At 35.9% G+C, this 20,860-nt stretch overlaps 2 protein-coding genes and 1 non-coding gene across 3 annotated transcripts in view; all 3 read left to right on the top strand.

Moving 5' to 3' along the window:
- KRIT1 (KRIT1 ankyrin repeat containing) overlaps positions 1–1,656 on the top strand; it is a 71,448-nt gene extending 69,792 nt beyond the window's left edge. The window contains exon 16 of the mRNA XM_023724635.1: positions 1,513–1,656. Coding sequence (XP_023580403.1) covers positions 1,513–1,545 — 33 coding nt within the window. The 3' untranslated portion in view covers positions 1,546–1,656. The remainder of the gene's footprint in view (positions 1–1,512) is intronic.
- LRRD1 (leucine rich repeats and death domain containing 1) overlaps positions 1,514–20,860 on the top strand; it is a 25,327-nt gene continuing 5,980 nt past the window's right edge. Inside the window, exons 1-2 of the mRNA XM_004389650.2 lie at positions 1,514–3,530; positions 9,243–9,441. Of these exons, the coding sequence (XP_004389707.1) occupies positions 1,566–3,530; positions 9,243–9,441 (2,164 nt within the window). The 5' untranslated portion in view covers positions 1,514–1,565. The remainder of the gene's footprint in view (positions 3,531–9,242; positions 9,442–20,860) is intronic.
- On the top strand, positions 12,027–12,133 carry LOC111819049 (U6 spliceosomal RNA). Its single transcript, XR_002822854.1, has one exon. It is a non-coding gene; the product is annotated as a U6 spliceosomal RNA (small nuclear RNA).

The following is a 20,860-nucleotide window of genomic DNA, read 5'->3' as shown; positions in this document are numbered from 1 at the left end:
GTGCTTCATTCTGGATAGATTCTTCTGATCTTTCTTCCAATTCACTATTCTCTTCAGCCAGTCTAGCTTATGTTAAATATATCCACTGAGTTCTTCGTTTTGGTTAATGCATTTTTCAGCCCTAGAATTTCTAGTTGTGTTATTTCACTTTTTAATATGTAATTTCAATTTTTATGCTTTCCTGTTAATGTTGAGATTTTTAAGTTTGGCTGTTTATCTCCCTAACAAACGTAATTGTTTTGCTATCTTTGTCTGGTCAACCTGCTATCTGAATACCTGTGGTTCTGTATTTGTGTAGTTCTCATTCATGTTATCTTGTCTTCTACTGTGCCTGGTTTTCTTTTATTGTGTGCTGGTCATTGCATTTGAAAAAAATACTAGATGAAATAATTCAAAGCCTAAGATGATATATTCTTCCAGAGAGGATTTTAGTTTTCTTTTGCCAAGTGTCTGAGGGTACTAACAATCTGATATCATTTTAATACAATTTCAGGGTATGTTAGCATTTAATCAGGAACATAGATATCATACCAGTTTAAAAGAAAAGGACTTAATATAAGGAGTATTGGAGGACTGAAAAGGTAGAGGGGGACTACAGTAATACAGAAATAGTAAATATAGGAAATAGCTACCATCCAGGAGCCCTGGTGGCTCAGTGGCTAAGCGCTTGGCTGCTAACTGAAACGTTAGTGGTTTGAACCCACCAGCCACTCTATGGGAGAAAGATGTGGCAGTTTGCTTCTGTAAAGATTACAGCCTTCGAAACCCCACGGAGCGGTTCCTACTCTGTCTTATAGGGTCGCTATGAGTTGGAATTGACTTGATGGCAGTGAGTAACGAGTAGCTACCATTCCTAGGTCTGAGGAGACAAGAGAAGAGGTTGTTTTATTAGAAACTACAAGCTTGGAAAAGTGACCCTACAAAGCTGGGACCCAGACCTCTCAGGAGGTGTGATACCCAGTTGGTACAGGTACCTCAGAAGTCACACAAAAGCTTCAAAGGCAGGCTGCAGTCCTGTTCTTACAGAAAATGTCCCCTTCCTTAAGACAGTTTACTACTACCTACTGGAAAATCACCATACTGTTCTGAATTCATTACAAGACACTTTAGTACCATATGCAAATCTACAATGTCCAGATGTTAGTGGCACCCTTTAGATGTGGCACATTCATGCTACTGGCTATCCCCTTTCTGTCTTCCAGAAATTTTCTGAGTTCTCTCATTCACTGATATCTCATCTCCCGTTTTCTTTGATCTTTGTTATTCCTATCATTTTAATGTGATCTCAAGAATAACAGGCAATAAGTGCCTGCAATCAATAAACTATCCTTTACTAGGAGTCAAATATAAAATTAATTTATTAATTATTTATGTATTATTTTTATATTTATCAAATTATTCCTTATAGAGTAAAACATTACTGTCTACCTTATACTCTCTATATATTAAAATTCATTTGAAATTTTGACATCTTTATTTCATCTCTTCTTTTAATATCAACTTTTTTTATAGGTTCAGAGGAAAAAAATTAAACATGAAAATTAAAATCAAGTTACAATCTTGTAATGATATCAGACGTATCCGCAAATAAGATGTCTGAAAAGGAGAGTACTTCAGAAGAGCTAGAGGATGTCACTAGTCAATTTAGACAAGAATCTAGATCACAGTCAACTGAAGAGCCTGGATTTATTAATGAAACATCAATTTCATTAAATCAAACTTCTGATAACCTGGAAGAGAAACCTTCTAACCAGATTTTTGAAACACTTCCTAGGAAGTATACATTAGATTCCACAACTTCCTCTGAAAATAGGTCTAAGAGAAATGAAGAACTAAAGAAAAAGCTTCAATTTTCTGAAATGAGTACTAGAGATGGCAGCTCAGAGTCAGAAACAGAAATTTTACAAAGTCCATCATTCTCAATAACTGAGATGACTGAAGAATATCAGGCTTTCTTTAACCACCTACCTCTTGACACGTTACAGAAAAGTAGTACAAACGTCCCTGAAGAAAATCAGAAAGAATCTGACTTAGGGTCAGATAACTTTACAATTAACCTTGAGGCCAAAGGTTTACAAGAATTCCCTTATGACATTTTAAAAGTCAAACATGTGAAGTATTTATATTTAGACAAGAACCAAATAAAAACTTTTCAGGCAGACTCAAGTGATCTGTTAGGACTTGAAATTCTATCCTTGAAAGAAAATAAGATATTATCACTTCCATCTGAAGTTCATTTACTTCCTAATTTAAGGATATTAAATGTCAGTCACAACCAAATATCACATATCCCTAAAGAAATATCACAGCTTGAAAATATCAGGCAACTCTTTTTTAATAACAATTATATTGAGAGTTTTCCTCCTGGCTTAGAAAATCTTGGAAACTTGGAAATTTTAAATTTGGCTAAAAATAAGTTAAGACACATACCAGAAACTGTATATAATTTGAAAAACTTGAGGATTCTCAATTTGGAATATAATCAGTTAACAATATTTCCTAAAGCTCTATGCTTCCTTCCAAAATTAATTTCGCTAAACCTTAATGGAAACCTGATAGGCAGTTTGCCAAAAGAAATTAAGGAGCTTAAAAATTTAGAAAGCCTTTCACTTGATCACAACAAACTTACCTTTTTGGCCGTGGAAATATTTCAGTTGCTCAAAATGAAAGAACTCCAACTGGCTGACAATAAATTAGAAGTTATTTCAGACAAAATTGGGAATTTCAAGGAACTGAGAATTCTTATACTGAATAAAAATTTATTGAAAGACATACCAGAGAAAATTTCCCACTGTATGATGTTGGAATGCCTAAGTCTTAATGATAATGAATTAATAGAACTTCCTAAGAATATTCACAAGCTTAAAAATTTAAGGAAACTCCATGTAAACAGAAATAGTATATTGAAAATAACTGAAGACATCTCACATCTTAATAATATATACAGTCTTGAATTTTCAGGAAATGTAATCACAGATGTTCCCATTGAAATAAAAAACTGCAGAAAAATGACTAAAGTTAATTTGAGCTATAACAAAATAATGTATTTTCCAGTGGGACTGTGTGCTTTGGATTCGCTTTATTATTTGAGGTGTAATGGCAATTATATTTCAAAAATACCTGTGGACATATCTTTCAATAAACAACTGCTTCATTTAGAGTTTAATGAAAACAAACTCCTCATATTTTCTGAGCACCTATGTTCCCTTACTAATCTTGAGTACCTGGATATTGGTAAAAATCAAATAAATAAAATTCCACCATTTATTTCCAATATGGTATCACTCCATGTACTTATTTTATGCCACAATAAATTTGAAACGTTCCCTACAGAATTGTGTGCTCTAGAAAATTTGCAAGTACTTGATCTTTCAGAAAATCAAATACAGACGATCCCTTCAGATATCTGTAACTTAAAAGGAATCCAGAAATTAAACTTTTCAAGCAATCAATTTGTATGTTTTCCTATTGAATTGTGTCATCTTCAGTCACTGGAAGAGCTGAATATAAGTCAGATAAATGGGAGAAAGGTAAGAGACCGATATGTTGGGCTTTTAGAGGAAGGAGGGACTGGAGGGGATCACAATCTAAGCTTTAGTGTATGTGTGTGTGTGTGTGTGTGTGTGTGTGTGTATGTGTGTGTGTATCTGTTGTGTATCTGTGTGTTTTAAACTTAGCTGGAATATTTTATTTTTTAAAGGATAGACTTTTATTTTCTAAATATGGGTTACAAAAACACTTTTCAACACAAAAGCTTTACAGGAAAATATTAAAATGAAATGCCAAGCAATTAAAGCTACCAATTTTGTAAATTTTTTATTTCCAGTTTAATTATAAAAGGAGTTTTAAAGTTATAATGCAATATAAACACATTGCAAAAAATTTGGAAAATACAGAAAAGAAGTAAAAAAATAAAAAAATCATCGCACAGGCACATCATGGTAATAAAACTATTGGTTATATGTTGGTAAAACTTCCTTCTAGTCTTTTTCTTATAGACAGTTTTAAAAAGACTGCGCTCAATTTTAAATTCTTCATTTTCACTTAATATTTATTAAGATTTTCTTCATGATATGGCATAATCTTCCCAATAATCATTATAACAAATACATGATTTATGTAAATAATCCTCTGTTGTTAAGCATTTAGGAATGTTGTAAATTTTTCATCATCATAAATAATACTATAATGAACTTCATAAATATAACCTTTTTCATGTTTTAGACTATTTCCTTAGGACAGTTTCCCTAAAGAATTGCTGGATCAATAGGAATAAGCATTTTTATGTTTAGCATTTCATTTTATGTAAACTCTGAGAGTGAATTTTATGGAAATAGTTTTTTTTTTTTTTAATTAAAACATTACTGATTGATAGTAAGTTCTCAGTAAATTAACGAAGAGAGCGTGGCTGTCATCTGGCTATCTTTAATTTGATTAGCTGGGGTCTGTGAGCAAATAGCTTTGGGAAGCACTGGGTTCTTGTCTTAGAGAGTAACAATGAACATTAGTATATTAAAGACTGAAAAGTCCTGCACTAAAGAAACGGGTTTACCTCTGTTTAACCCATTTTTATTTGAGCTTTAACCTACCACCACCATACATTTCCAGAAAGGCTACCTCAGGGAATACTTGCTTAAATAGTTGGAAGTGAATACATATATGTTTTAAAATTTGCTTTTGTACAAAAAGACACTTTTTAGTTTAATTCTACATTATAATCATCAGCTACTTCCTTGGCTGATTTATAATCATCTCACTTTCTCTTCCTGTACCTTAAGTATAGATGTCTCCGAGGTTGTGTCCTTGGCTTTCTCTTTTCCTTTCTATTAACTTCTTCCTAGATGTTAGCACACCTGTCACTTGCATGCACATGACCCACAAATTTACAAACCTAACCCGTTGCCGTCAAGTGGATTCCGACTCATAAGGACCTTATAGGACAGAGTAGAACAGCCCCACATAGTTTCCAAGGAGCGGCTGGTGGATTCAAACTGCCAACCTTTTGGTTAGCAGCTGAGCTCTTAACCACTGTGCCACCAGGGCTCCACTCAACATAATGCCCTCCAAATTCATCCATGTTGTGAGATATTTCATGGATTCATCATTGTTCTTTATCGTTGGGTAGTATTCCATTGTGCATATGTACCATAATTTGTTTATCTATTCATCTGTTGATGAGCACTTAGGTTGTTTCCATCTTTTTGTTATTGTGAATAGTGTTGCAAGGAACATGGGTGTGCATATGTCTATTCATGTGACGGCTCTTATTTCTCCATGATATATTCCTAGGAGTGGGATTGCTGGATTGTATGGTATTTCTATTTCTAGCTTTTTAAGGAAGCACCATATAATTTTCCATAGTGGTCGTACCATTTTACATTCTCACCAGCATTGCATAAGAGTTCCAATCTCACTGCAACCTCTCCAACACTTGTTATTTTCTGTTTTTTTGATTAGTGCCAGTAATGTCCAGGTGAGATGGCATCTCCATGTGGTTTTGATTTGCATTTCTTTAATGGCAAATGATTGCAAGCACTTCCTCATGTGTCTGTTAGCCACCTGGATGTCTTCTTTGGTAAAGTGTCTGTTCATGTCCTTTGCCCATTTTTAAATTGGATTATTTGTTTTTTTGTTGTTGAGGTGTTGAAGTATCTTACAGATTTTAGAGATTAGACCCTTGTTGGACATGTCATAGCCAAATTTTTTTTCCCAGTCTGTAGGTTCTGTTTTTACTCTTTTGGTGAAGTCTTCTGATGAGGGTTTAAGTGTTTAATTTTTAGGAGCTCCCAGTTATCTAGTTTATCTTTTTGTGTTTGTGCATTGTTAGTTATGGTTTGTATCCTATTTATGCTGTATATTAGGGTCCCTAGGGTTGTCCCTATTTTTTCTTCCACGATCTTCATAGTTTCAGGTTTTATCTTTAGATCTTTGATCCATTTTGAATTAGTTTTTGTGTATGGTGTGAGGTATGGGTCCTGTTTCATTTTTTACAGACGGACATCCAGTTTTGCCAGCACCATTTGTTAAAAAGACTGTCTTTTCCCCATTTAATGGACTTTGGTCCTTCGTCAAAGATCAGCTGACCATAGGTGGATGGATTCACGCCTGAGTTCTCAATTCTGTTCATTGGTCTATGTGTCTCTTTGTGTCAGTACTAGGCTGTTTTGACTACTATGGCTGTATAGTAGGTTTTGAGATCAGGCAGTGTTAGGCCTCCTACTTTGTTCTTCATTTTCAAAAATGCTTTACCTATTCAGAGCCTCTTTCCTTTCCATATAAAGTTAGTAATTAGTTTCTTGATGTCATTAAAGAATGTTATTGGTATTTGGATCGGGATTCATTACATCTATAGATCACTTTGGGTAGACTTGACATTTTCACAATGTTGAGTCTTCTTATCCACGAACATGGTATAATTTTCCATGTCTCTTTTGGTTTCTTGTCAAGGAGAATGTCTTATGTGTTGGGAAGGCCATGTTGATAAACCCTTTGGGGTGGGGATGAGATGTCCAAAGGATTAATTTATATAACAGCAAATGGTCACTAAACAGTCATCTGAAGAAGACGGGTCCAGTTAATCACAGGGCTTTTATTTTGCTAAGTGAAAGGTGCCCAACAGTAATCTTCCTTCTACAGTAGTTTTATCTTCAGACAACTGTTAGGTACAGGTAGTCCCTGACTTATAACGTATTCGAGTTATGACAGACCACACTTTTGACAGTCAAGATTCTGCCGCTACTTGATAATGCCCCAGGACATCCTCCTCACCTAGATGATCTAAATCAAGATGTGAAAGTGGTGTATTTACCTCCCAATACAACAGCTGTGATTCAGCCTATAGATCAAGGTACAGTGGCCACTTCAAAGGCATACTACCTACAGATTACATTTGCTCAGGCAACAGTTGCAACAGATGGAGGTATGGTAACATTACTCAATTTCTGTAAGAATTACAATATTCTTCAGTGTTTCCAGAACATTGCATCTTTCCGGGAGGAAGTTACAGACGAATGCATGCAGGGGATTTGGAAAAAGTTGCTCAGTTATGTGAACACACTCCAAGCATTTGATCAGGATAATATGATGGAAGAGATTGGTGGAAAAATCTTGATACCATCCATGCTCATAGATCACAAAGAGGAGGAATTGACAGATCAGGACTTAATGGATTTTGAAGAGGAGAGAAATGCTGAAGAAGAAAAAAATAAGGAAGAAGAGATAGGACAGAAGCTGTAAAAAATTTTACCATGAAAGGATTAGCTGAAGTTCTTTCCAAACTAAATCAAGGGCTTCAGTTGCTTGAAAACATGGACCCAAAAACTGATTGCTTTGCTAAAGTCGATAGGAAAATTCAGGAAGCAGTGAGATGTTACCATAAAATATGGGAAGAAAAAAAAGAAAAGGACCATACAGACAACTCTCACTAATTTTCTGACCAGAAATGCTATCCCTATTTCCAAGGATAATCCAGATGATCCAGAACCTTCCACCAGTGGAGTTAGTTCCACAACTAACAAAATGCCAATGTTGTCCAACTCTTCATTGTCAGAGTAAATTTTTTATGATTTGTGTATTTTTTTAATGTATGTATGTATTAAAATATATCTGTAAGTTTAAATGCAATGTTTCCAACCCTCAAAGACAAATAAAGATCGGATTTATAAAGATAGTGATAATAAAAGGCAACAATAATGAAAACTTAAAAAAAAGAGGTATACAACTTATGTCAGAACCAACTTACGACGGAGTCGTCAGAATGGAGCCCCCCTTGTAAGTCAAGGACTACCTGTACTTCCTCTATAAATGCTGAGTAAGTGATTAAAAAATATTAGTTTGAAGGTGTGTCAAATTATGGACTTGCCCACCTGTCATGATCTTACTTCTATATCATAGGCCTTGCTGTTAAGTCTTGCTAACCAGGTTTTATGCTCCTTACCCACATTTATCTCCTTCTGCTTCCCATCACCTCTCTTTACTGGTCAGTTTCTCACTGGCCATTTTTATGCATGATATTTGCCTTGCCTTAAGTGTCCTATCACTTCTATTTATTCCTAAGAGGCTATTCAAGTCCCACTTTTTACACAAAGCTTTCTTTTAGTTCTCTGATTTGTACTGATCTACTTTCTCTAAACTTCCATATATCTGTTATCACTAGTAGTCTTTATTTTGTCATTTGATTACTTATTGCTTTATGCTTTCTTGATTGTTTCATATGAGTGGATTTTGTTTCCTGAACTAAATTTTAATCTCCTTGAAGACAGAAGCTCTTATGCTTCTTTTATATCTTGAAGAACATCAAGTACAGTATCCAGCATGTACATTATTGGTTAGTTAATTTTTTAGGAACCCATATATTCAAGAGCCCTGGTGGCGCAGTGGTTAAGAGCTCAGGCTGCTAACCAACCGGCTGGCAGTTCGAATCTACCAGCCACTCCCTAGAAACCCTGTGGGGCAGTTCTACTCTCTCCTATAGAGTCACTATGAGTTGGAATTGACTCAACGGCAACGGGTTTAGTTTTGGTTACGTATGTTCAAAGTTTTTCTAGTTCATTCACAGAATTTCCTTTATTTCAAAAGCCCTTGTAATGGACTTATTTTCTCTGAGCATATATATTTCTTCTTCACCTCAGCAAAGTGTTTTAATTCCTTCTACTTTGCAACACTTTTTGTACTGGGGACTTTTGTTTGAGGCCATATTGCCAAACTATGTGATTCCATTCTAAGGGCTTTTACTGAGCATTTACTCAAAATGCATCCTGCTTGTGAGCACATACACAAAAAGTATAAAGCATGCAATATCATGTCATTTAAGAATCCAAGGAAAACATAAGGAAATAATAAATGATAATAATCCCTAATTGATGAGTGTCAGAATGAGTACTGTGGGACAGAGCAGTTTGGAAAGACTTCAGGCAGGAGAAGAAACCAAAGCTTGGTCAAATTTGGCGAGGGACGCAGCAGGAAGTAGGAAAAAAGGGATGAGGTAGCAATGAACACCAGTGTTGGGAAAGGGAGGAAAGCTGATTAGCAGGACACAGGGTTGAACTGGTAGCATTGGCCATATTGGGGAGTTACTTGGATGCCACACAATATCTTGCAGGTTTTAGACAGGAGGGGTGTCCGTAAGAAATCGTGGCATAATGAAAATATCTCCTAAGATAAAAATATCTACCTTTTAATTTTAGAAAAAGTTTGTCATGTAAATCATTATTAAAAGGAAAATTATTTAATCTTTGTTACAGTTAACAACACTTCCAGAAGAACTGTCTAATATGATTCAACTTAAAGGACTTGATATCTCAAATAATGCAATCAGAGAGATTCCAAGGAATATAGGGGAATTGAGAAGTTTGGTTAGTTTGAACGCATGCAACAATCAAATAAGTTATCTGCCACCATCTTTTCTATTTTTAAATGATCTCCAGCAACTAAACCTGAGTGGTGAGTGTCAAACATAATCAATAAGCATAATTAGTAAGCAGAGTATTAGTGTTCAGGTTGTGAATTTTGCTGGCAAGACAGAATAGCAAACAGTCAACCCAACGCATTAAGTGCCTGTTGGAAAGAGATGGCATCTGAGGTTTAGAGAATGAGAACAAAGCAAAAAGTCCAGTTCCTGCCCTGAAAGAGGTTATAATTCAGCTGGGAAGCTTAACACATTTTCATTTCTTTTCTGTCTCCTCTGCCTATACCCAGTCATTCTATATTTCTTCCCTTTTTGAACCTGACCTCACCCCCCTTATACACACCTAGGCAACCTCAGCTCTACATTTTCTCTGTTTCCCTTCTCTGCTTGTTTCCCTAATCCCACTACCATACCCTACAATACTCCAATATTGTACACACAGTATTTTAAAAAGTAAATCACTCACTCTAAAGATATCAGAAAAGATTTCCCCAAGCACAACTAGATTGATATTTTTCTTAATTTTTGCTATGAAATATTTCTAACTTATATGAAGAACAGAAAATAATAAACACCTATGTATCTACTGCCAGATATAAAGGATCTTAACATTTTGTTGATATTTACTTGAGATATTTTTTATAAGAAGTAAAATAATAGAGTTAAAATTGCTTTTGTGCTTCTTCCCAGACTAGAAGTAACCACTCTACTGAAATTGGTATACATCTTCTCCACCCATATTTTATACATTGTGCACGTGTGTGTGTACGTAAAAATGTAGTAATAGTTTGAGTTTCTTAAACTTTGTTAAATTGTATCATACTCTATATATCATTCTGTAACTTGTTTTTTTCACTTGTTATATTTCAAAGATTAATCCACATTAATATATATGTAGACCTAGTTCATTTTAAATGCTGTACAATTTTCAATTATATGGCTAAACAACAATTAATCCATTATCCTGTTGATGGACAATTAGGTTGTTTCCAATTTGTTTGCTATTATAAACATCCTTGTATATGTCCCTGGTATACATCTCCTTGAATTTTTCTAATAAATATACTATAAGTAGAATTGCTGGGTCATATGGTATGTAGGGATGTAAATTTTCAACTTAACCAGATTTCGACAGCTTACACTCTCACTAAGACTATATGAGAGTTCCTGTTTCCCATATCCTTGCCAACTCTTGATATTAACAGTTGTTTTTGTCAATCTGATGGGAGTGAAACCCGGGGAAGAAAAAATCTATCATTTACTGATTACTGGTAATAGAATTGAAATTGAAATGTCAATAATAACTCAAAAAATAATTTGATTTTAACATAATATCATGCAAATATCTACAAGGAAGGCATTTGGGTAGGTTTCTTTGGTCCATTCATAAAGTTTTGCTTCTGGTTTTAATAATTTTATTATGAATTATCTGCAATTTAAATATATGTAAATTAATGAAGAGTTGCTGCCCAGATGCATAGAAGGTTAAGAGAGTGCATATGCTAGGGAAAGGTGACTGGAAGAAGTACTGGGAAAGTAATGGGAGGAATGGGAGGATTTAGGTCAGGATCATGCCTGAGAAAACCTACATGCTCAGAAGGAGGAAATGCTAGTCTGTGCAATGGCTAAGCAAATATTTGTTTATCTACTTTAGAGAGAAGCCAGTTGATAAGACAGAAAAGAGGCCATTAGACACGTGGGCCACTTCACTCATAATTTGCAGTTATCCTCAAGGAGAAATGAGGATCAGGCTCTAAGTATATGGAATATCTTGGAGTGACATGATGAGAGAGGCTTGGAAGACTCAACTTGACAACTATATCTTTGCTTAGAAAGAAAGGGAAAGAGGAAAGGTTATAAGTGCAATGCTTAGCTTGAAAACCTGATGCACATAGTGTGGGCATACGGTGGGGAAGATCACTGACTGCTACAATGATAGCTGTAAAAATGAGGGGAAAACATGGGGGCATCTTTGAAGGTAATAGAATGGAAGGACATACGGAGAGTGGTGGAATGGAAAAATAATTTTGTCACTGATGATTTTTGGGGAACATTGAGGAGGAAATTGTCAATTATATTTGATCTTCACACGGGTGCTACTTTTGGTTATATCATTACTACTCAAAGAGTTGGGTTTATGGAATTCTATCTTTCAGCTGGAAGTAGCATTTATGACCTTGTTAAATTATTTTAAAAAATCAGTCATTTCTATCTAAAGCAATGAATGATTGGAAATTGAATTTTTTAAAGTACCATTTAAAATGTCACCAAAAACATGAAATAGGTATAAATTTAACAAAATATATGCAAGACCTATATGCTGAAAACTGCAAACATTGATGAAATTACTCAAAGAAGACCTAAATAAGTGGAGAAATATATAATGTTCATATATTGGAAGAGTCAATATTGTTAAGCTATCACTTCTTCCCAAATCTACCTCTAAATTCAACTCAGTTCTAATAGAAATCCCACCAAGGCTATTTTTTTTTTTTTAAGAAAACAATGAGATAATTCTAAAATTCATATTAAAATACAAAGGAACCAGAATAGCTGATGCCATTTTGAAAAAGAACAAAGTTGGAGGATTCACTCAACCTAATTTCACGACTTACATACAGTGCTCTCCTTGGCAGCATGTATACTAAAATTGGAATGATGCAGAGAACATTAGCATGTCCCCTGCACAAGGATGACATGCAAATTCGTGAAGTGTTCCATATTTTTCCCAACTTTAGGACTAGAGTATTGTGAAGCATTTGTTGGGGAAGCTGGAATCAAAATGGGAGATGAAGAAGGTCTGAGTACACCAAATGAAAAACTGTCGGGTCAATTGGTAAAGGAAAAGTATGATACAGATTTTTATATTCTTGATAAATATCCCTTGGCTGTAAGACTTTTCTATACCATGCCTGACCCAAGAAATCCTAAACAGTCCAACTCTTATGTTTATGAGAGGGGAAGAAATACTGTCAGGAGCTCAAAGAATTCATTATCCTCAACTGTTAATAGAGAGAGCCGTACACCACGGAATTCATTCAGAGAAAATTAAGGCTTACATCAATTCTTCCCACTTTGAAGTACCTCTTCATGCTGGTAGAGGGACTGGGTTGGAATGAGTGTCCATGCTGTTTTCAGGATTACACAACGTTCACCAAACCTCAGTGTTCCCCCGTTATCCTAAACAACTTACTCCTTAAGGAAAGCTGTGCTTTTTATTCTTTCTAGTAACCCGCTATCCATCAGGTTGTACCTTAGGCACTTAGAATATGCAAGAGAATAAATGTCTTATCTAAAGTGCTACAATTATTTTTGGATTAATTCAGTATAGATTAATTTAAAAGAGCAGATTTTTATAACTTTGGACATGCTTCAGTAGGAAATGCTGGAACATTTTAATAAGAAATTCATATAGTTGTGTTGAAATTCATATTCAATTATCACATTCATATTCCATATATATCCACATATCATATTCCATTATCACAGTATATGTTAACAACAGTTTTAAATAGTTCCGATTATGTAATTTTTTCTTTTCTATATTACAATGGCCATAGGATTGAGGTCTTAAATTTTTAATATTTGAACTTAGTTTTTGAAATTATGACATGAAATAAGAACAGTTGGAAAAGTATCTGAGATTTTTGTGAATGTATAATTTGGAAACCCTGGTGGCATAATGGTTAAGTGCTATGACTGTTAACCAAAAGGTCAGCAGCTCAAATCCACCAGGCACTCCCTGGAAACTCTGTGGGGCAGTTCTACTCCATCCTATAGGGTCACTATGAGTTGGAACCACTCTGTGGCAATGGGTTTGGTTTATTTTATAATTGTCTTATCATGGAATATTAGACAGAACCTATGCATTCTTAGAACTTATGCCCAGAAATCGTATAAAGCAAGTGAAAATACTGGTTAGAAAATAGAAAATATTCAATATAATATTGTTTCAAATTGTTATATTCTAAACCTGAGTGTCAATAAAATTTTAACGCTAAAAAAAAAAAAAAGACATACAGTAGTGAAGACAGTCTGGTATTAGCAAAAGGACAGACCTATTGATTAATGGAATAGAATAGAAAGTCTAGAAATAGACCCCCACATATATGATCAGTTGATTTTTTACAAATGTTCAAAGGCAATTCAATGGAGAAAGGATTTTTTCAACAAACAGTGCTGGAACAACTGATGTCCACATACTAAAAAAAAAAAAGAGGTGAAGAGCTTCATCCACATGGCACATCGTATAATTAACTCACAATGACTCACAGACCTAAATGTTAAAACTAAAACTATAAAACTTCTAGAGAAAAACATAGAAGAAAATCTTTGTAACCCACAATCCATAAATAAAAATAATTGAAAAATCGAATTTCTTCATATTAGAAACTTCTGCTCATCAAAAGGCACTGTTAAGAAAAAAAATTCATAGGCTGGAAGAAAATATTTGCTGAATACATAAAAATTAACTCTTAAAGTTCAGTACTAGACCCACTTAGCCACTGAAAGACGCAGCTGTCTCAAGTAGTAGCACCTGCATCTCCTGAGACTGCTGCCTTGAGCATGTCTTTACTTCTCTCATGCCCCTTCCCAGACGAATAGCCTTCCTTTTACCCCACATGTCGGAGTATGTTACTAGGCGCCCGGGCGGACCAACCACCCTACAAGGTGTCTTTGGGGAGGAGGGTGAGAGAAGATACTGGGAGCAAATCTGGGGCATGCGGGCGGCCGCACACGTGTCCCCTTTCTGAGACCGGGCTCACACCCAGGAAACCCTACGGAGGCGCAGAAAAGCGAGCAAGTTCAGAGGAAAACTAGGAATTGAGAGGGACCTGGGCTATTCGGGATAAAAGCGGGAAACACCACAGTTAAATGTTAATTTGAGCGTAATGGTTGAAGCAGCTGCAAAGAGGGAATGACACCTCTTCGCTGGTGGGTCCCCTTCTGTATGATCCTGGGGAGTTGGCTTTGGAGGTAAAAGAGGAAAGGTAAATTTCAGAGGGCCAAAGAAAGAGGAGAGCCGTCTCCTTTAAGCGTCAAATTAATTTATTCCTGCCCCTCAGAAGTATCAACATGGAAAAACAGCCAGGTTTTATCAGTATCCCTGCAATGATGGAATCATAAGACTGGAAGAATTCTGGCAGAGCTTGTGATATCATTCTTTCTCCTTTCTCCCCTTCCCTATCATCCTCCAATCATCTATTTTCCCTCCTCCTTCCCTACCCCACCCTCCATAATTACGTATCTGATGCCAAATAGTAAATAGAGTATTAAGAAGCTTCAGTTTTATTTGTTTCTTCAAAAGAGAGAGAAATCAGTAGCTACTAATAAATGTCTTTTAAACCTAGCAGTCCTTCTTACAGGTCTTAGACTTGGTCCCAGGTACCGAAAGCTAAGGGTATTTTAGGCATCTCCTTGACATTCCACTCCTACTGGTCCACCTAAGCAGTTTTAAATTAGAAAGGGGTAAGAAAGCCACTGACTACAGGATTCTTTAGAAAGGTATTCATTGGGATGATAAACAGAAACCCCTGCATATTTTGAATTAGAGACTCTTCCCCCTTTCTACCTTGTCCTCCCCCAAGAATGTGCATTGTTTCTGTTTCTCTCCAAAATGTTACTGCTAAATGGTTTAGTTGGGAGCATGGTCTTTAAAGATACATTTTCGAAACAGAAGTAAATAGATTAAAATAATATTGCCATGTATAATACTGTAGTGTATGTTGATTGGGGGCACTAGCGGTTCATTATGAGTACTTCTGAGATCCGGAATTATGCAGTTCTTTCTGTTTTGAGGGAAAGAAGGAAGCAATATTCCATACATGCTGGGAATTTATAGCGTGTCAGACTGCCAGATCGGTGAGAGACCTAATGCCATGCATGGAGAGGTCACTCAAGTATTCGTTTTTATTTGATTTAGAAATAAAGATGTTTCAGCTGAAGGTTATGTTAGCACTGATCTGGGTTAATCTGAGTAAGGTATTTTCTGTTGAACACAGGGATTAATAGATATACAGAAGAAAGTAGAAACAGGGAACATAGTCATGCTGGGAGGACAGCACAGGAAACATTATTTGAGTGTAAAGGCTGAGGCAGCTTCAAAACTTTAATACAGAATTGCAGTTATTTGTAGAGAAGTAGCTAAGATAACTAAGAGCTTGACTGCTACCAAAAGGTCAGCAGTTTGAATACACCAACCACTCCTTGGAAACCCTACGGGGCAGTTCTACTCTGTCCTATGGGGTCGCTGTGAGTCAGAATCAACTCGAGGGCAATGGGTTTGGTTTTTGGTTTAGCTAAGTTTATAAACTTAAATACAGACACTACAGGACAGGAATTTGATATAGATGTCTTATTCAGGGTATACATTTTAGATGAATATCAAAGACTACAGCCTTCAGTATGGATTACACCTCAACATTAAGAAAACAAAAATTCTTACAACTGGACCAGTAAGCAACATCATGACAAATGGAGAAAAGATTGAAGTTGTCAAGGATTTCATTTTACTTGGATCCACAATTAATGCCCATGAAAACAGCAGTCAGGAAATCAAATGACACGTTGCATTGGGCAAATCTGTTGCAAAAGACCTCTTTAAAGTGTTAAAAAGCAAAGATGTTACTTTAAGGACTAAGGTGCGCCTGACCCAGGCCATGGTGTTTTCAATCACCTCGTATGTATGTGAAGCTGGACAATGAATAAAGAAGACCGAATAAGAATTGATGCCTTTAAATAACCGCGTTGGTGAAGAATATTGAATATACCATGGACTGCCAGAAGAACGAACAAATCTGTCTTGGAAAAAGTACAGCCAGAATGCTCCTTAGAAGCAAGGATGGAGAGACTACTTCTCACATTCTTTGGACATGTTATAAGGAGGGACCAGTCCCTGGAGAAGGACATCATGCTTGGTAAAGTTGAGGGTCGGCAAAAAGGAGGAAGACCGTCAATGAGATGGCCTGACACAATGGCCGCAACATTGGGTTCAAGTATAACAACAATTGTGAGGACGGCACAGGACGAGGCAGTGTTTCATTCTGTTGTACATAGGGTCGCTATGAGTCGGAACCAACTAGAGACACCTAACAACAACAACATATATTTTAGAAATGTATTCAATGATTTTTTAGTATTATTTACAGTTGGTTTTAAGAAACTATTGTTACACATGTATCCAACATCAAATAAATCAACATTACAAATAGGTGATGCTCATTTTGAATAGACATAGCTAAATTCGCTTTCACTATTTTTTAACTGTCATGTTTATCTTTACTTAGCCATGAAATATTTATACTCATCAAGTTTCTTCAGTAAAACCTTTATAACAGTAGAAAAACAAAAAACCCTCAATAGTAAGAAGTCAAACAATTCAATAAAAAATGGGCAGAAATTTTGAATACTTTACAAAGAATGTAGATAGATGACAAATTAGCACAAGAAAGTATATTCTATATCACTAGTCATTAGAGAAACAAAAAAATACAATGGGGTATTTATATATAAATAGCTAAAACTAAAATCTGACAATACCAAGAACTGTTGAGATATGGAATAATTGCAACTCTGATACATTAATGGTAGGAATACAAAACGCTACAGCCACTTTGGAAAACTGTTTTATAGTTTCTTATCAAGTTTTACTTTTACTTACCGTATAACCCACCAATCACACTTCCATTCAAGTAAAATGAAAACTTATATTCACATAAAAAACTGACCACAAATGTGTATAGTGGCTTTGTAATTGCCCAAAACTGGAAATACCCCGAATATCCTTTATCTAGTGAATGGATAAATTGTGGTACATTCATATAGTGGAATGTTTCTCATCAATAAAAAGAAACAAACTATTGATACACATAACAACATTGATGAATCTCAGAAGCATTATGCTAAGTGAAAGAAGCCAGACCCCAAAGACTACATAGTGTAATTCCAGTTATGCGACATTCTGGAAAAAGCAAAACTATAGTGACAGAAAATAAGTTGGTAGTTTACAGGAACTGAGGTGGGGAGAAGTTGACTGCAAAGGGACACCAGGGAATCTTTGGGAAGTGATGGAACAGTTCTATATTTGAATTTTGGTGGTGATTACACGACTATGTGGGTCAAAATTTGAGAATGGTACACTAAAAAGGATGAGTGTTACTATATGTAAACTATACCTTAAGACAACAGTTTTGAGGGAAAAGGGACAAAAAACCAATAGAAAAATGAACAAATCATAGCAATTCCAAAAATGTCTCTTAAGAATATGAAGAAATTAAAGACTTTAACAAACTGCTGCAGTCTAAAATTGGTCAAACATGCAATCAAGATGCATTGATGTTACTGGTGATGGGAATGCAAAAGTTAGAAACATAGAAGAAGGACCTGTACTTGGAAAATATGGCCTTGGTGATAGAAACGATGCTGGAGATCACATGCTAGAATTTTGCAAGACCAATGACTTCTTCATTGCAAATATCTTTTTTCAACAACATAAATGGCAACTATACACGTGGACTTCACCAGATGGAATACACAGGAATCAAATCGACTACATCTGTGGAAAGAGACAATGGAGAAGCTCAATATCATTGGTCAGAACAAGGCCAGGGGCCAGACCATCAACTGCTCATATGCAAGTTCAAGTTGAAGCTGAAGAAAATTAGAGCAAGTCTCTGAGAGCCAAGATACGATATTGAGTATATCCCACCTGAATTTAGAGACCATGTCAAGAATAGATTTGAAGCACCGAACACTTAGGATGACTGAAGACCAAACGAGTTGTGGGATGACATCAAGGACATCATAAATGAAGAAAGCAAAAGGTCATTAAAAAGACAGGAAAGAAAGAAACAACTGAAACAGATGTCAGAAGAAACTCTGAAACTTGCTCTTGAGCATAGAATAGCTAAAGTGAATGGAAGAGATTATGAAGTAAAAGAGCTGAACAGAAGATTTCAAATGGCAGCTCAAGAAGACAACGGTAAAGTATTATAATGAAATGTGCAAAGACCTGGAGTTAGGAAACCAAAAGGGAAGAACACACTCAGCATCTGTCAAGCTGAAAGAACTGAAGAAAAAATTCAAGCCTCAAGTTGCAATATCAAAGGATTCTTTGGGCAAAATAGTGAATGATGCAAGAAGCATCAAAAGAAGATAGAAGGAATACACAGTCATTGTACCAAAAAGAATTGGTTGATATTCAACCATTTTAGGCAGTAACATATGATCACGAACCAAAGATACTGAAGGAAGAGGTCCGAGCTGCACTGAAGGCATTGGTGCAAAACAAGACTCCAGGAATTGATGGAATACCAGTTGAGATGTTTCAACAAATGGATGCAGTGCTGGAAGGGCTTACTCATCTATGCCAAGAAATTTGGAAGACAGCTACCTGGCCAATCAACTTCAAGAGATCCATATTTGTACCCATTCCAAAGAAAGGTAATCCAGCAGAATGTGGAAATTATTGAACAATATCATACACAAGTAAAATTTTGCTGAAGATCATTCAAAAGTGGTTGCAGCAGTATATCAACAGGGAAGTGCCAGAAATTCAAGCTGGGTTCAGAAGAGGATTTAGAATCAGGAATATCACTGCTGAAGTCAGATGGATCCTGGCTGAAAGCAGAGAATACCGGAAGGATGTTTACCTGTCTTTTATCGACTATGCAAAGGCATTTGACTGTGTGGATCATAACAAATTATAGACAACACTGCAAAGAATAGGAATTCCAGAACACTTAATTGTGCTCATGAGGAACCTGTATTTAGACCAAGAGGCAGTTGTTCGAACAGAACAAGAGGATACTACGTGGTTTAAAATCAGAAAAGGTGTGCATGAGGGTTGTATCCTTTCACCATACTTATTCAATCTGTATGCTGAGCAAATAATCCGAGAAGCTGGACTATATGAAGAAGAACATGGCATCAGGATTGGAGGATGGCTCATTAACAACCTGCGATATGCAGATGACACAACCTTGCTTGATGAAAGCAAAGACAACTTGAAGCACTTACTGATGAAGATCAAAACTACATATGGCCTTCGGTATGGATTACACCTCAACATAAAGAAAACGAAAATCCTTACAAGTGGACCAAGAAACAACATCATGATAAATGGGGAAGAAATTGAAGTTGTCAATAATTTAATTCTTCTTGGATCAACAATCAAAGCCCATGGAAGCAACAGTAAAGAAATCAAACTACATATTGCATTGAGGAAATCTGCTGCAAAATACCCTTTTGAAATCTAAAAAAGAAAAGATGTCAGTTTGATGACTAAGATACATCTGACCCAAGTCATAGTATTTTCAGTTGCCTCATATGCATTCGAAAGCTAGGCAATGAAAAAGGAAGATTGAAGAAGAATTGACACATCTGAATTGGGTTGGGGAAGAATATTGAATATACCATGGACTTCCAGAAGAACAAACGAATCTGTCTTGGAGGAAGTACGGCCAGAAAGCTCCTTAGAAGCAAGGATGTCAAGACTTCACATCTTGCTTACGCTGTACATGGTATAAGGAGGGACCAATTTCTGGCGAAGGACATCATGCTTGGTAAAGTAGAAAGTTAAAGAGGAAGACTCTCAATGAGATGAATTGACACAGTGGCTGCAACAATGGGCTCAAACATACCTACTACTGTGAGGATGGTGCAGGACCGGGCAACATTTCATTCCGTTATACATAGGGTCACTATGAATCGGAGCAAACTCGACAGCATCTAACAACAACAAATACATGAAAAGATATTCAAAATCATTCCTCATAAGAGAAATGTGAATAAAAGTACACTGAGGTATCATTCCTTACCTTTAAGACTGGCAAAAGTTAAGCAGTTTGACAATGTATTTTGTTGGTGAGGCTGTGGGGAAACAAGTGCTCTCATATAGTGCTTGTTGGAATGCAAACTGGTACAACTCTTATGAAGGAGTAATTGGCAATATCTAGCAAAACTACATATGATTTTACTTTCAATCTAGCAATTGCACTTCTAGTAATTTAGCCTGAAGATACACCTTCAACAATATGAAATACATATGCACAGGTTATTCAATGAAGTTTTTGTAATTGCAAAATATTGGAAACAAAGGAGAGTTGTTAAATAAACTATGGTACATCTGCACTATGGAGTATTATGCAACTGTTAAAAAAGAACTAGAAAGATCTCTAAAAAGTAATATATAGTTATTTCCAGGATATCTTAAGTGAAAAAAGGAAACAAAAGTTTTTATAGTACGCTACTGTGATGGTTAAGCTTGTGTGTCAGCTTGGCTAGGCTATGATTCTTGGTGCTTACATGTGATCCCTCCCATGATTGAATCTGCTGTGAGTAGCCAATCAGTTGAAAGGGAATTTCCTTGGGGGTGTGGACTGTATCTGAATATAAGCAGATGTTCTGGCTTTTTGCTCTGCTCTGGATCCTGCGGCTGCCTCCTGTTCATCTGAC

This window comes from Trichechus manatus, unplaced genomic scaffold, assembly GCF_000243295.1.
Source record: "Trichechus manatus latirostris isolate Lorelei unplaced genomic scaffold, TriManLat1.0 scaffold00253, whole genome shotgun sequence".
NCBI lineage: Eukaryota > Metazoa > Chordata > Mammalia > Sirenia > Trichechidae > Trichechus > Trichechus manatus.
This window is presented reverse-complemented; position numbering and strand designations above follow the sequence as displayed.